This window comes from Ooceraea biroi, chromosome 6, assembly GCF_003672135.1.
Source record: "Ooceraea biroi isolate clonal line C1 chromosome 6, Obir_v5.4, whole genome shotgun sequence".
Lineage (NCBI taxonomy): Eukaryota > Metazoa > Arthropoda > Insecta > Hymenoptera > Formicidae > Ooceraea > Ooceraea biroi.
Genome location: NC_039511.1, coordinates 13,314,767 through 13,329,750, shown reverse-complemented (window position 1 = coordinate 13,329,750; position 14,984 = coordinate 13,314,767). Strand labels below are relative to the sequence as shown.

General features: G+C 33.9%; 2 protein-coding genes and 1 long non-coding RNA gene across 5 annotated transcripts; 2 read left to right on the top strand and 1 right to left on the bottom strand.

The window, feature by feature from the left end:
• Window positions 1-488: 488 nt before the first annotated feature.
• LOC105276819 lies at window positions 489-937 on the bottom strand. The gene is made up of 2 exons (XR_893464.2): window positions 846-937; window positions 489-646 (listed from the first exon to the last, which is right to left on the bottom strand). It is a non-coding gene; the product is annotated as an uncharacterized LOC105276819 (long non-coding RNA).
• Window positions 938-1,248: 311 nt separating this feature from the next.
• LOC105276825 (general transcription factor IIH subunit 2) lies at window positions 1,249-3,875 on the top strand. Of its 2 annotated transcripts, XM_011334757.3 has the most exons (8): window positions 1,249-1,382; window positions 1,506-1,573; window positions 1,705-1,906; window positions 1,992-2,120; window positions 2,190-2,363; window positions 2,442-2,698; window positions 2,790-3,039; window positions 3,555-3,692. In XM_011334757.3, exons 2-8 carry the CDS (start codon window positions 1,512-1,514, stop codon window positions 3,684-3,686), a joined length of 1,206 nt encoding a protein of 401 aa, XP_011333059.1. In that variant the 5' UTR covers window positions 1,249-1,382; window positions 1,506-1,511; the 3' UTR covers window positions 3,687-3,692. The 2 variants fall into 2 exon arrangements, with proteins under 2 accessions (XP_011333059.1, XP_026826619.1); XM_026970818.1 differs by lacking the exon at window positions 1,249-1,382 and having other exon boundaries at window positions 1,512-1,573; window positions 3,555-3,875.
• Window positions 3,876-3,980: 105 nt separating this feature from the next.
• Window positions 3,981-14,347, top strand: LOC105276760 (cationic amino acid transporter 3). Of its 2 annotated transcripts, XM_011334644.3 has the most exons (11): window positions 3,981-4,483; window positions 7,546-7,799; window positions 10,007-10,135; window positions 10,214-10,474; window positions 10,706-10,989; window positions 11,104-11,341; window positions 11,448-11,550; window positions 12,930-13,093; window positions 13,175-13,341; window positions 13,451-13,559; window positions 13,685-14,347. In XM_011334644.3, the coding sequence occupies exons 2-11, from the start codon at window positions 7,568-7,570 to the stop codon at window positions 13,804-13,806; spliced, it is 1,809 nt and encodes a 602-aa protein (XP_011332946.1). In that variant the 5' UTR covers window positions 3,981-4,483; window positions 7,546-7,567; the 3' UTR covers window positions 13,807-14,347. The 2 variants fall into 2 exon arrangements, with proteins under 2 accessions (XP_011332946.1, XP_011332955.1); XM_011334653.3 differs by lacking the exons at window positions 3,981-4,483; window positions 7,546-7,799 and adding an exon at window positions 8,952-8,973.
• Window positions 14,348-14,984: the final 637 nt, after the last annotated feature.

The following is a 14,984-nucleotide window of genomic DNA, read 5'->3' as shown; positions in this document are numbered from 1 at the left end:
ATACCTTTTGGCGGGAAACCCACCAATCCCGCAACTCCACATTCGTTCTCGGCAAGCCACTCTCTCGTATGTTTCGCACTGCCCGGCAATCTGGGCATACGCTACGTTCATGCGAGCGTTACTTATTCTGTAGTAAGTTACTCGAATTATCGAGAATATTAATAATAATATTAATATTTAATATATTATATTATATGTATGATATAATATATATTATATTATTATTACGTATATAATAATATAATATTATTATAAGTTAATAGATAATTCGAGATCATTCGAGTAAACGTGTTACCAGAGAGGTATTACTATAGTATGGACATAACCTTGGAATTTTTAATCAGCCGCTTTTCTGTTCTGCCAAGCTAGGTAGCAAGGGCCGTATCACTAATATCTGGGACCTCTGTCATTAATAAACCTACGTTTTACAAATTTTAATAAAAGATTGTTATACAGAAATAGATATATAGGGGAAAACTAAATCAATCTACAATATAATAACTAATTGTATTATAGAGTAAATGTTATTTGTTACAATTTGTAGATTTTAGCAAGGTACTTTCAGAAAATCTTAATTTTTAGATTAAGTAGAAAATATCAATATTTTATTACTCAAAGATTTGCCTGCAAATAATATGTATATAGCCTGGAAATAATAATCGAGATGTTAATTAAAGAAGATTGGTAAATGAGCGCATTTCGTTCGCCAAAGTAATAAGAATAGTGCTCTAATTGTAAGCGCGATTGAAGCCTATTAGAAAATATTACAAAAAGAATCGGAGCACTGTCCACTTGCCGCCACTTGTTTACGTTCGTTGCTAGGTAATACGCGCTTATTTACTAACCTTCTTGAACTCCCTTGAATTAATATCTTGATAATTATTGCAAAACTCGTAAAACGGTGCACAACTTTTCTACTCGATTTTTTCTATTTCCTCACGAGCGTTGGTTGTTTTATATTATCGAGCATCCTGCATGTTCAACTTGTATATATTTGCCCTTGTATGGATAACGTTGTTCCACATCAGCGTTGTTTTTAGTCTAAAAATAAGTATATTAATAGTTTTAGTTATTTCTAATTACTATCATGACCAATCAATCATTGCAGTAGATTTGTCCTGTATAAATTGTTCTAAAACAATTACCGACAGTGGAAAATGAAAACAAAGAGTTTGTTCAACTGGCGATAAATTGTATCATCTATTATATTCTTAAGTCGATGGATTTTCATGAAACTGCGTCCGTGTACCGGCCTAACCTCTCGATGTCATTTCATTTATTCCAGAAGTTGGTTATGTTTTTTAAAAGCTCCGAATTACCATACGTAAACAACAATTGACAACTTATTTTTGGAGATAAATTATATAACGACTTATAAAAAGGTACGTACAAAGTTATCTTGTTTTTTGCCTTGTATTTTGTAATCTTTATGATAATATTATTTTATCACATGGTATTTTGTTCGTTTCGGTAGTTCATTTTTGTCACAGAATATTTTGTTTCAGTAAACAATGGCTGAGGAAGAACTCGAAGAAAAGGAATATCGTTGGGAAACCGGCTATGAGAAAACATGGTATGTTTTCTATGGGTGTAAGCTCAATTAAGTTTATATTAAAGTAATGTTGATAATAACCTTTAAATAAAAAATTTGTAAGTTCTGTATTAGTCGAATAGCATGACTGCAACAATACATTTGTTCTTCAGGGAAGCTATCAAAGAAGATGATCATGGATTACTAGAAGCATCTGTCGCGGACATTATTCACAATGCCAAAAGGAAGCGTCAACTGGAAAGGAAACAGGGCTCCAGATTAGGAATGATGAGACATCTTTATATCATCTTGGATTCCTCTGAATCAATGTCGAATCAAGATTTGAAGCCAACCCGTTTCCTATGTTCCCTGAAGGTATAACAAAAATGCACATAATCATTGGCTGATGTAAAATGTACGAGTGTGTAATAGTTTGTTAAATCTATCTATTTGCCTCGAGCTTCTGGAGGATTTCATCGAAGAGTTTTTTTATCAAAATCCTATAAGTCAATTGGGCATAATTACGACTAGGAACAAAAGAGCTGAGAAAATTAGCGATTTGGCTGGTAATTCAAGGAAGCACGTTAAGGTAATTATACATATATATTTTTAGTGTAAATATTTTACCCTGCGTACTGTGAACATGTGTTATTTGTAGGAATTGCAAGCCTTACAGCAGACTGTACTGACTGGTGAACCATCCCTACAAAATTCTTTAGAGTTAGCGACAAATTCATTGAAGTTATTGCCCTCTCATGCCAGTAAAGAAATATTGATAATCATAGGGGCTCTCACTACTTGCGATCCTGGAGACATCAACGAGACAATACGAGTAATCCAGTCACATATATGTGTAACAATATTTATTTTAAGAATACCTTTAATATGTTTTTTTTGTTTTTTTTTTCAGAACATGAAATCAGATGGTATTAGGTGCAGCGTGATAGGGCTAGCTGCCGAACTGTATATCTGCAAACGAATGGCAAATGCTACTGGTGGTGAGCACGGTGTTGCGCTCGACGATAAACATTACAAGGAACAATTAAACGCGCACGTGGACCCACCGCCTGCTGCAATGCGATTAGACGCGGCGCTTGTGAAAATGGGATTTCCTCATCACGCTCTACACTCTAGTGCGTCAGATACATCTATGACGGTGTGCATGTGGTAAGTGTCATAATTGTTTATGTCAAACAATTGTTTGCTAGTTTACAATTTTACTGTCAAGATTATTCTTATTCGTATATATTTTTTACAGCCACGCAGACAGTTCTGACGAGTCAGTTAAGTTTATGAGCACTGGCTACCTTTGTCCCCAGTGTCTCAGCAAACACTGCGAGCTCCCTGTGGAATGTCGAGCTTGCGGTCTTACTTTAGTATCTGCTCCACATTTGGCACGATCATATCATTATTTATTTCCCGTTGGACCCTTCAAAGAGGTTACATACGAGGGTGATCATTCTTTGTGTTTTGGTTGCCAAAAAGCTTTTAGTCAGAAAGACAAAAAGGTAATGACTGTCGCTTTTTCCATATATTGTTGCAAATAAAATTGTGCAGTTTGATCGTAGCAAATTATTTAATATAGAATATTAAAAACGTGTATGTCATAAATAATTCATACTTAAGGATATAAATATATGTTTCCAATCTTTAAAATTTAATCAATGATATGCATACGAATACGTTTTGTAGATACACTGCATGGGATGAAATAATATAAAAATTAGAATTTTTATGTTACTTTAAATATATAATTTATAAAATGGAGTTTTGAAAAAGAAAGTATAAATACGTAATTTAAATATATGTATATATATGAGTTCTATATATAAATCATGAAATGTTGTCTGATAAATAACGTAAAGTCCATATAATACACGTATTTCTACTCCCATTACTTAAATATTATCTAGAATTGGAAAATTTCAACGTCAGTTCCGAAATATCCGCGGAAAATTAATATGTAGCTAGTCTAGAAATATTTTAAATAAGAGAGATGTCATGTTGTATAATTTATTTTCAGATATACATTTGCGGAAAATGTAATCAAACGTTTTGCTTGGACTGCGAGATATTTATTCACGAAATTTTGCACACGTGCCCTGGTTGTGCAGCAAATTCTGAAATGTACAAAAATTCTACAGATAAATCTTAACTGATAAATCAGTGGAAAGTTTTACACAAATACTGCCAAAGAGCAACAAAATAATACCTTGTAATGAGTAGTTTAATACTGATTTTGATAATTAGTTTAGGATATTAGGATGCTAGTATGATACATACATTAGAAATAGAAAAATTGAAAACATTCTGTTAGAAATAATAAATCATTGAAGGGATTATAGCAGTTTGTATTAATTAAACGTACATTCTGTAATTTAGATATTATGTTTATTATTATTTAAAAGAATTTTTTATGAATATGTATTCTCATGAAAACGTAACGAATGAAAAATGATATAGTATATAGTAAAACTAAGATATTTTTTGTATGAGATATATGTTGATTATAATTTTGTAAAAACACTAGTAATTTATATCTACCTATTATATACAGAGATACATTGTACGATAAAACGAAAGATTTTTCTTTTTATTCGTCGGAATATTCTTAGGTAATGTATGCCAATTAAGCACGTTGGATAAACATATCTGACACGTGATTGAATTTTGCGGCAAGTATAGCATGCGGCAGTTCCTAACGCAGACGTCCTACTTCAACAATATGGTGGGGGAACGCAGAGTTTACCTGCTGCCTAGCTGGAAAGTGAGCATCATACCATTATAGTAAGTGATTAATTTACGATCGTCCGTCGAGGCGATCAGTTCTCTGTACGGTTTATAATTGACGCACCTGTTCTGATTCGCATTCATTCTATGTCCATCATATTTAGTCGTGTACGTCCTATCCGGTCTGCTTTAATATTTCCATTCTACGTACATCGAAGTTAAGTAAGTCTAACTAATTTTATAGTATTCACTTAAGCATCCTAATTTCAGTGCTTAATGTCAGCTTCATTGGTTGTTTACTAAGTACTAAGTATTAGATAATATATTATTGTATAATAGTTCTAAAAGAAAGCATTAATAACAGAATATAAACATTATCACGTGTCTTGTGAATGTTGTTAGTTAACATAAACAAAAAAAGCTTAATATTATATTAAAGAACAGTGTATTGGAAGTTACGAAGCTATAAATGCGCCTTCTTAAAAGTTGACCGCTACTTTTCGAGATAAATATGTAAATTGTAAAAGTATACTTCTTCTGTGTCCTAGAACTAAATTTAGCAATGCTCTTTTTTTTCTTCAACCTAGAAAATATCTCGAAAGATTATTTTTTATTAATATAATGTTCTATTTCTTGTTGCAAGGAATTATATTACGGCACAAACTGCGCCTAATTATTATTCTTTCTGCAATTCCAGTAACTATATTCAGCACAAACACGTTACAAATCAGCATTACTAATGATTGTCATGTGCATATTGTTACAATTACGTCAATTGCGTACTTACTGTTCGCATTTTCTAATATTATTTCATCAGCCGGTGCGTTAATCAAAATTTCTTGTCATTTGATCAAATTTATACAAATATGTATCATAAATGTTCTTACGCATTTCTTTTTTGCATATCTTTCGTATTTTACGAGACCGTAGACGTTAGAACTTCACGAACACTAATAATCAACGAATAATCTAATATTTCAATATTTACGTCAGTATTAGCAAATAATTTGCGGATTTTCGATCCGTTCTATAGCAAATAATTAAAATCTATATATCTCGTACGCAAATATATCCGCACAATTAAATTTTATAGTTTACTTTTTAATTATAATTAACATTCAAAAGATTTGCGATTACGTATCACGAGGATCGTAACTTTATATCGGAAATGAAATCACGCAAATTCGTTAGATCACTATCGGTAGTTACTGTCATTGTATAGGCGACGTTAAATAACTCAAGGCTCAGTGCCAGTTACAGAAACTACAAAGAGCTAGAAAAACCCAGCCAAATAGCTTCCGGAGGACATATATTCGAATTTTATAATTGTCCAATTATTTACGCGATTGTCGTACGGTATGAAGATGTTGATTACTTTTGTTTAAGGATAGATACGTACAACCAAAACTCTTCAGGTATCAATTATACTTGTATTAAATTTTTTTCAATGCTAATTATTACACATTTACGTCAAGAACAATACAACAAAGTTTTTAGATACAGGAAAAATTACAATTGCGGGATTATCTTGGTTTATTTCGAAAGATCATTTCTATTAAGGATCTGGATTTTCCGTCTAAGACAGCATAAATTATGCGAGTTGCGCGCAATATAAAAATAACGTTCTGCGATAGATTTTATTAATCAATATTCATTTTGACGAGCAAATTGCCGTTTAATAAAATAAATTCTTTTCTACGGTAGTTGTTCAAGAAAAGCATAAAATTTGTAAATTGCACTTTTCGATGATATAAAAGTAGCTTTATTTCTATGTGCAATCTGATCCGAATCTGCATGAAAGTAATATGAATTCATAATCTTTGATGTGAAACCAAGTGCAAGAGACAGTTAGTAAATATTTGCTCTCTTAACTTTAATGATTTGATTCAAGGCAAATACGTTTTACAAACGCAACAAGAGTAAGAGCGAAGACCTTGTATGTTGTGTGATAAATATATTATACGATTATGGTTTATTAGCTCAAGTTTTAATTAAAGATTATGTACAATATCATATATCATCATCCGGTTTTAGAAATAAAAATGTTATATTCTCAAAATAGAAATTTTATTTAATCAAAATATGCATCGTTAGCAATAATAATTCACTTTCGACGTTACATTATGTATCCCATTTTTTTAAAACTTGACGTTTTTAGACTGAATGAAGTTTTTATATCCCATTTCTACTTCTCAATTGCTGAAAATTTTATCCCAAAATAAAATTTTTTAAACTACCATCGAACAATTCGTTTGCTAATAGAAACTTTTTCAAAACGTAATTTAACGTTTCTGCCTCAGCTCTACAAACTACGTCTTACAATCAGTTTGAATCTATACACATAAATTTACAGGTTTAACTCTTGTGAAAAAATCAACTGTAACTTGGAATTTGTAAAATAAAAAAAAGTCAATATCACAGACACCTATTTAATTCCAGTTATTTAAAGTTTATAATTGTTATGGAGATAGAATCAACACGCATGTTTGGACGTTATTATTGTTCTGTTAATAACTGTTGATAGGTGTGTTTTGTAACATGCGCTTTGAACGCTTGCTCGTGATAGTATGTTTATAATCAGACTATCTAAGTATGAAATCTGATAATGACTAAGTCATGTCATGACTAAGGCTACATTTTATAGCACTTATGACTGTAAAAAGATTTCGTACCTCTGTTGAAAGCACGTGATAAATTATTGATGACACGCATGATTATTCAAGATAAACTTTCTGTTAAGCTAGATTACTTTCTTAAGCTAGATTCCTGATCCGTCTGCGTTCTATGTTTTTGTTATTATTAATAACTTTAGTAGCGTGGTTGTCATTAGTCTGGCATACATAAGTTTTGCCGTGAATGTATCTGAACAATATCAAACTTACTCTAATGTACGTAAAGTTTCAAGCACAAATGGAACGAAACGAATGTACGAGGAATAAGTGAACGGAGAGAAAGTGCCACCAAGGTCGAATGTTAATGGCAGTAACATTTAATCGCATATGCGAATATATGCGATTTTGTCTAAGATTCGCACTTGGATACATGAAAGCTAGTAATTCTTAATTTTATTTTCCAATTTATCTATATAAATGTCTCCCTTGAATTTTATGATTATAACTAATTGATACATTTTACAAAAATAAAGAATATATAGACTTATAGATTATTTTTCTTTAACGGATTAATCTGCTCATTGTACGCGGTGCGCGAGGCATTTTTACTCTGCAAATATAATAATTAAGACAAGAAATATTTAACGAATATGCGAAATGATTTACGTATAGGTGTGAGAAAGCAGAGATCGATATGACAAGCCGATTATGGAAAGCGTTGTCGCGAAGACGCGTCGAGGAGAACGAAGAGGTAAAAGATGAACAACTAGCACGTGTCCTTGGTTTATTCGACTTGACTGCACTCGGCGTTGGTGCGACTCTTGGTTTAGGCGTTTACGTCCTTGCTGGAAGCGTGGCGAAGGATACGGCTGGACCTGCCGTCTGTATCTCTTTCCTCATAGCAGCCGTTGCGTCCGCCTTTGCGGGTAAAATTATGCAATTATCATTAATATTGATCTTTTATACAAAGTAGCTTTTGCAACTGCTGCTATTTCGAAACTGTCAGCGAAATGAGCCTCTTGATTAGATACCAAGAATGCCGATAGTTTTGAGTTACAATAAATTTATTGTATAACATTCGGGTGTAGTTCCGAAAAGCACTCACCCCCGATTTTTTCGAAACTCAGTATTCCTATGTATTTTGACGCGCTAATTACGAATATCATAGTGAAAATGGGCGGCTATTTGATTTTCATGGTGAAAACCATGAAAAACCCATAAAACTTATAGTTTTTTATGCTTATCTCAGTAAATACGGAAAATCATGATAACTGTTTTAGACAAAAGTTTTAGACCTCACAGAGATAAACATTTTAGGTCCTATACATTTTCATTGTACGAATAGTAGTTTTCGGGGAAATCGAGGATAAAGACAGTAAGCGTTACACTAAAAAAATAAGGCTGTTCTTCGGAAAGGGACAACGCTCCGATTGATATACTTTTGTAGGTAGCCTCGAGAGGTCATGTTAAGGTCAATGATCGAACGCTATCTTCGGCTTTTGAATAGTTTCAAAGATATAAGAAATAATATACCTGAGAATAATAATAATCAACAAAAGAAAACGGTAGTTATTTCGTATAAGAAAGCTAGCTGCGATCATTGTTTCGGATGTTATTAAGGACATCGTGCTGAGTAACTTCCGAAAGGTTTTACTCAGTTCTTATTGTTTATTAGAAGGTTATAAATGGAAAAGTTGTGAGAGACGATAAAACTGAAGGAGAACGTCCTCCTTTACGATTTTGCTGAAATTTTACAATATTAGGTGTAGGTTTTGGTTTAGGTTAGGTTAGGTTAGGTTAGGTTAGAAGTTATATACATTTGTGCGTTAATATATTATTTTAATTAATGTACACGGTCACTTTTCATTTTTGCGGAGCCATATTGTTTGGTTAGGTTAGGTTAGAAGTTATATACATTTGTGCGTTAATATATTATTTTGTTTAATATACACGGCCACTTTTCATTTTTGCGGAGTCATATTGTTAGGTTAGGTTAGGTTAGGTTAGAAGTTAGAGGCGAGGGGACTCACGGTAAAAAAGCACCCCGGTTTGTGTTTTACGGGCCACAATACACTATTCTGTGAAGTTTCAAGAAAAACAGTGAGGAAGAGACTTTCCTGCAGTATTATTCTCTTTATACTCGATTTCCTCGAAAACTATTATTCGTACGTTGAAACTGCATAGAACCTAAAATGTTTATCTGTGTGAGATCTAAAACTTTTGTCTAAACCATTTATTATGATTTTCCGTATTTACTGAAATAAGCATAAAAAACTATAATTCTTATGGGTTTTTCATGGTTTTCACCATGAAAATCAAATAGTCGCCAATTTTCACTATGATATTCGTAATTAACGCGTCGAAATACGTAGGAATAGTAAGTTTCGAAAAAATCGGGGGTGAGTGCTTTTCGGAACTTTATCCTAACATTCTATGCTACCCATTACATTTGATAACGATGATAAAATAACGTTAAACGCATAAAAACTGACAAATTATAGCGTAACGAGAAGTATCGATTTTTTAAATACAGGGTGGCCCATTTTAATTTATACAGTCGATTTTTTAAAAAACTAAAAGAGATACGAAAAAATGTTTCAGACAGACATGTCACGATTTCAAGGGGGACATAAGATGATACCATTGGTTTGACCTTGAATAGTCGTTTGAAGGTCACGCGAAGATCACCTTCAATTTCTTAAATTGAAACCCCAACTTTTTATTGCAGATTCTTATTCTCCATCGAAAAGTAAGTAACTTTTGTCTGAAACATTTTTCCGAAAAATGTCATCTTATGTCCTTAAAATGTCCTCAAAACTCATCTTGAAGATCATTTTAAGGACATAAGATGACATTTTTCGGAAAAATGTTTCAGACAAAAGTTACTTACTTTTCGATGGAGAATAAGAATCTGCAATAAAAAGTTGGGGTTTCAATTTAAGAAATTGAAGGTGATCTTCGCGTGACCTTCAAACGACTATTCAAGGTCAAACCAATGGTATCATCTTATGTCCCCCTCGAAATCGTGACATGTCTGTCTGAAACATTTTTTCGTATCTCTTTTAGTTTTTTAAAAAATCGACTGTATAAATTAAAATGGGCTACCCTGTATATTTATATTGTTGTATGGCAGGTATGTGCTACGCGGAATTCGCATCGAGAGTACCAAAGGCTGGTTCGGCGTATGTTTACAGTTACGTAACAGTGGGCGAATTTATTGCGTTCGTCATAGGATGGAATTTAATTTTGGAGTATGTGATCGGTGAGCGTGCGAGTAACGATGAGGAAAACCGAAGGCGAACTATCTCTATGCAGTACGCGACGGCATAATTGTTTACAGGTACAGCTAGCGTCGCTCGAGGTCTTAGCAATTATATTGACGCATTGATAGGAAATGCCATGGGTAACGCGCTGCGTTCTCTCATGCCTATAGACATCTCTTTCCTGTCGGAGTATCCTGATTTTTTCGCTTTCGCGATGGTTATGCTACTGGTGGTGCTGTTGTCCATAGGGGTGAGGGAATCAACGATCTTGAATAACATATTTACCATTATAAACCTAATCACGATCGCGATCGTCGTCGTCTCAGGATCAATAAAAGGTAAGCCGGTAAGTTATAATTATGATGATTAGATTCACCTAAACACTCGACGTATCTTTTGCGCAGAGCAGAGAGAGAGCGTGATCGGAGTTCAGGCTGTATGAAAGTGCTGTAAAATCTTTCTTTAGAATTTAGAACTTTATTTTTTTTCCTTCGGTCTTTCTTGCCGCAGACCTGTTCTGGAAGGAAAATGTAGATTGCTAGATTGCGCATCAGTAAATATTCTTGCAGCAAATCCATCGAATTGGTCGATCGCGCCGGCGGATATTCCGAGCTCTGTGAAAAATGCCGGGACCGGCGGGTTCATGCCGTTCGGCATGAGCGGAGTGATGGTCGGAGCGGCGAAGTGTTTCTACGGATTCGTGGGATTCGACACCGTCGCTACCACCGGCGAAGAGGCGAAGAATCCGCAACGTCATATTCCTCTAGCGATCGTACTGTCTCTGATCATTATATTCGTAGCGTACTTCAGCATCTCCACGGTTCTGACAATGATGTTGCCTTATTACGCTCAGGTATCGCGATTTTCTCTCTGCATACTAATACGGAATTGATTAGAAACTCATGAGACACACAATTAATGAACCAGATACGGTCGTTTATTTATTTATTTATTTATATATGTTTAGGATGCGGACGCTCCGTTTCCGCATGCGTTCGAGGAGATCGGATGGCCCGTCATCAAATGGATCGTCAACGTAGGTGCGGTGTTCGCGCTGTGTACCAGTCTCTTGGGCGCCATGTTTCCGCTGCCGCGCGTACTGTATGCCATGGCCAGCGACGGTGTAATATTCGAGATTCTCTCCAAGGTGCATCCTAAAACTATGACGCCAATATACGGCACGGTGCTCTCTGGCCTACTTATCGGTTGGTAAAAGTCCGATTAAAGTGCGTAGCAAGACATGGACGAGGACATCCTTGAGGAGAGACACGGTCGCTGAATAATTTTGACAGAAACTGCTCTCTGTTTTAGGTCTTATGACGCTCATCTTCAATTTGCAGCAGCTGATCGATATGATGTCTATCGGCACGCTACTCGCATACACGATAGTAGCGATATGTGTGTTAATATTGAGGTAATATTGGGTCGTCCGGAAAGTTCGTGCCGATTTTGAAGGAAAATTCAAAGGCAACATTTTTTTATGTCGATAAATATTTATTGACTTATGTATGCACCGTTTTGTTTCACAACTTTTGTCCATCTTTCACGCAACTGGAAGATTCCATTCTTCCAGAACTTCTTAGGTTTCTCGGCGAAAAACTCCTCAAGGTGGTTTTTTATGTCGATCAAAGAGTTGAAGTTCTTGCCGCTAAGAGAATTTTGCACAGACCTAAATAAGTGAAAGTCTGAAGGTGCAATGTCTGGTGAATACGGTGGGTGAGGTAGCACATCCCAGCCAAACTCCAACAATTTTTGTCGGGTGGTCAAAGAAACATGAGGTCTGGCATTGTCCTGATGGAAACACGATGGGAACACGACGCCCTTCCTATTAGCTAATTCTGGACGTTTTTCCTGAATCGCTGTCTTTAATTCGTCCAGTTGCGAGCAGTACTTATCTGCATTTATCGTTTGGTTGTGTGGTAGGAGCTCATAATATAGGATTCCTTTCCAATCCCACCAGACACAGAGCATGACTTTTTTGGATGAAGGCCGGCTTTCGGAGTGGTTAATGCTGGTTCATTTCGCTTACCCCAGGATCTTTTTCGTTCTACATTGTTGTAAATGATCCATTTTTCGTCACCCATCACTAATTGCTTCAAAAATGGTACGTTTTCGTTGCGCTTGTACAGCGAGTCGCATATGGAAATGCGATCCATTAAATTTTTTCGGCCAAATTATGCGGAACCCATACATCATAGCGACTTACGTAACCAAGCTTCACTACATGATCGTGGACAGTGGTTTTCGATATTTTCAGTATCTCTGCTAATTCACGTGTCGTGTAGCGCGGGTTATTCTCGATCAGTGTCTTGATTTGGTCATCATCAGTAGTAGAGGGTCTGCCCGAGCGTTCTTGGTCTTTAAGATTAAAATCACCAGCTCTAAACTTAGCGAACCACTTACGTACGGTTCTTTCGGCTAAAGCGCCTTCTCCGTAAACAGAACATATCGAATTTGTTGCTTGTGAGGCATTTTTGCCTTTCCGGTAATAGAAAAGCATCAAGTGTCTAAAATGTTCTTTGTTTTCTTCCATCTTCAAAAGAGTACAAAACTGACACGAATCAATTTATCTCAAACAACTTTTTTCCTAAAGATGCGTTGAAATGTCACCTTTAAGCATGTGTATTATAAATCGTATGTTTTCAATAACATTGATATATTCAGACATGTTCCAACGCTATCTATTAAAAATCGGCACGAACTTTCCGGACGACCCAATATATCCAATCGCTCGTAAAAATTTACTTGAGACTGATAATAGTAATTGGATATACGCATAGATATTTATTACAGGTACCAAAAGGAAGAGCACTGCGGTATTGCTACTGCTGTGTCGTCGATTAGTCATTATCAGTTTACGCCTATAAGTGCATTTAAAGAGTCATTTAATTTGCACAATCAAAAGGAACCGACCGAGCTCTCTAGCAGAATCGCAAATATCGGTATCGCCGTATTCTGTAAGTTCATGCGAATCAATGTAAGAATACTATCACGCAGGTTGCGGGAATTATCGGTGATTTAAAATTTAACTGTTTTAGGTATTGTTATATGCATTATTACATTTCTGATTAGTAACATGGGCGCGCAGCTGCTTGCAGGAAACGTAGTAGTATCTGTGATATTAGGTGTACTAGTAATTGTCCTTTTTCTGAATGTAGCAGCGATTGGTAGGCAACCAGTACAAAAGACTGAATTGTCTTTCAAGGTAGATACACGCACTGAGAGTACAATTATCTTATTGTAACAATGTAACGATTCGTCCATTGATTTCGCGAAGTGTCGATATCAATTTAATGTATTTCAATAATGTATAGGTCCCGCTTGTCCCGCTCATCCCGTGCTTCAGTATTTTTATAAACATATATTTAATGTTCCAACTAGACGTCTTTACCTGGATTAGATTCGGCACTTGGTTGCTGATCGGTAAGCAGTACACATAAAACGTAACATAAGATGTAGAACGAAACTAAATAAGAAAACGCAAGATTTATATTTCCAAAGATTAATTTTATAATTAATTTAAGATTAATTTTATTTCTTATATACAGGTTTCGGCATTTACGGTTTCTATGGGGTTACTCACAGCAAGCAAGGAAAAAAAGATAAGATAGAAAGCGAAAAATTACAACAAAAGTACGTGGAGAAGTTTAGGACAGTGACATCATTTTAATAAAAATTCCTTCTTTTATTTGAAAAAAGGAAACAATATGGAAGATCATTTCATAACATCTTGTTCCAGCCATTCGAGAGTGATATGAGTAAGAATGATTTTGTATAACTTTATTTGATTGACACAAAACGAAATTATCATGTAAAGTTAGTATTGAAAAGCATTTCTTGATTATAAATTTCATAATAATGCAATATCCATATACAGAAACCATCATTGTCACATTAATGTAAAAAGAATCTAAAGTTATAAATTTTTTTCATTCTTTTGTAAAGTTATCTTAATTTCTTATTTTAGCAAAAATAATTGTAAGCATCATAGTTCTTCTTCCACAATCTGTTTTATATTTATATTTTATCTGTTATATATTTATATTTGATATACTTGTACATATGTATATTAATAACGATGACAATAATACAGCAAGCATAATAATAATAATAATAGCAATGCTATATATAATAAAAGCATATTTTATTGTGATGTTTGTTGATAAGATAGAAATAATAATTTGTGCTTTTTACATCGACCAAATAAGAAATGATAAGTTTATTCAAATATACAATATTATGTCCAGTACATTAACAATATACATAATTAGATAATAATTTTCATAGAGAATTATACAATTATTCTCATTTTGTAATAATCGTGTTATTATCTAATACTTACTTTATAACATAATAAATATTATTTGTACATAATAGAAATAAAATTGATGATCTGTTGTATAAAAAATTATTGCCAAGCATTGAATATATTAAAAATATATATAAAATTCTTTTTAGATTAAAAGAATTAGTAAAAACAGTTTAATACTATTCAGATTTGTCATAATCAGCGGAATGTCTATATCACAAAATAGTAAGACAAATAAGGCAAATAAGAAGTTAAGACTCTTGAGAGACATGCGTTTTAAACTCTTATTTAGCTTATTTGTATCATTTGTATCATCTAAAAATTACAGAGCCTTTATCTAGTAACACAAAATAGTTACTTTTATTATACTTTTATATCAGCATTTTACGTTATGCTATTTTATATGCATTTATATGTATTTAATCACTTTTTTCATGTTTTAGGAATATATAATATAAAAAAAATAATAGAATGTTAATACAGTAATTATTATTTTATTATTAAATACTTTCGATGCAAATAAATAATTAAAGAAATAA

Coding starts and splice junctions, on each gene's coding strand:
- LOC105276825 (XM_026970818.1), top strand. CDS start 1,512: ATGGCTGAGGAAGAACTCGAAGAAAAGGAATATCGTTGGGAAACCGGC. Junction 1,907..1,991: donor GTTTCCTATGTTCCCTGAAG/GTATAACAAAAA, acceptor ATTTGCCTCGAG/CTTCTGGAGGATTTCATCGA. Junction 2,121..2,189: donor ATTCAAGGAAGCACGTTAAG/GTAATTATACAT, acceptor TGTTATTTGTAG/GAATTGCAAGCCTTACAGCA.
- LOC105276760 (XM_011334644.3), top strand. CDS start 7,568: ATGACAAGCCGATTATGGAAAGCGTTGTCGCGAAGACGCGTCGAGGAG. Junction 10,136..10,213: donor AATTTTGGAGTATGTGATCG/GTGAGCGTGCGA, acceptor AATTGTTTACAG/GTACAGCTAGCGTCGCTCGA. Junction 13,094..13,174: donor TATCGGTATCGCCGTATTCT/GTAAGTTCATGC, acceptor TAACTGTTTTAG/GTATTGTTATATGCATTATT.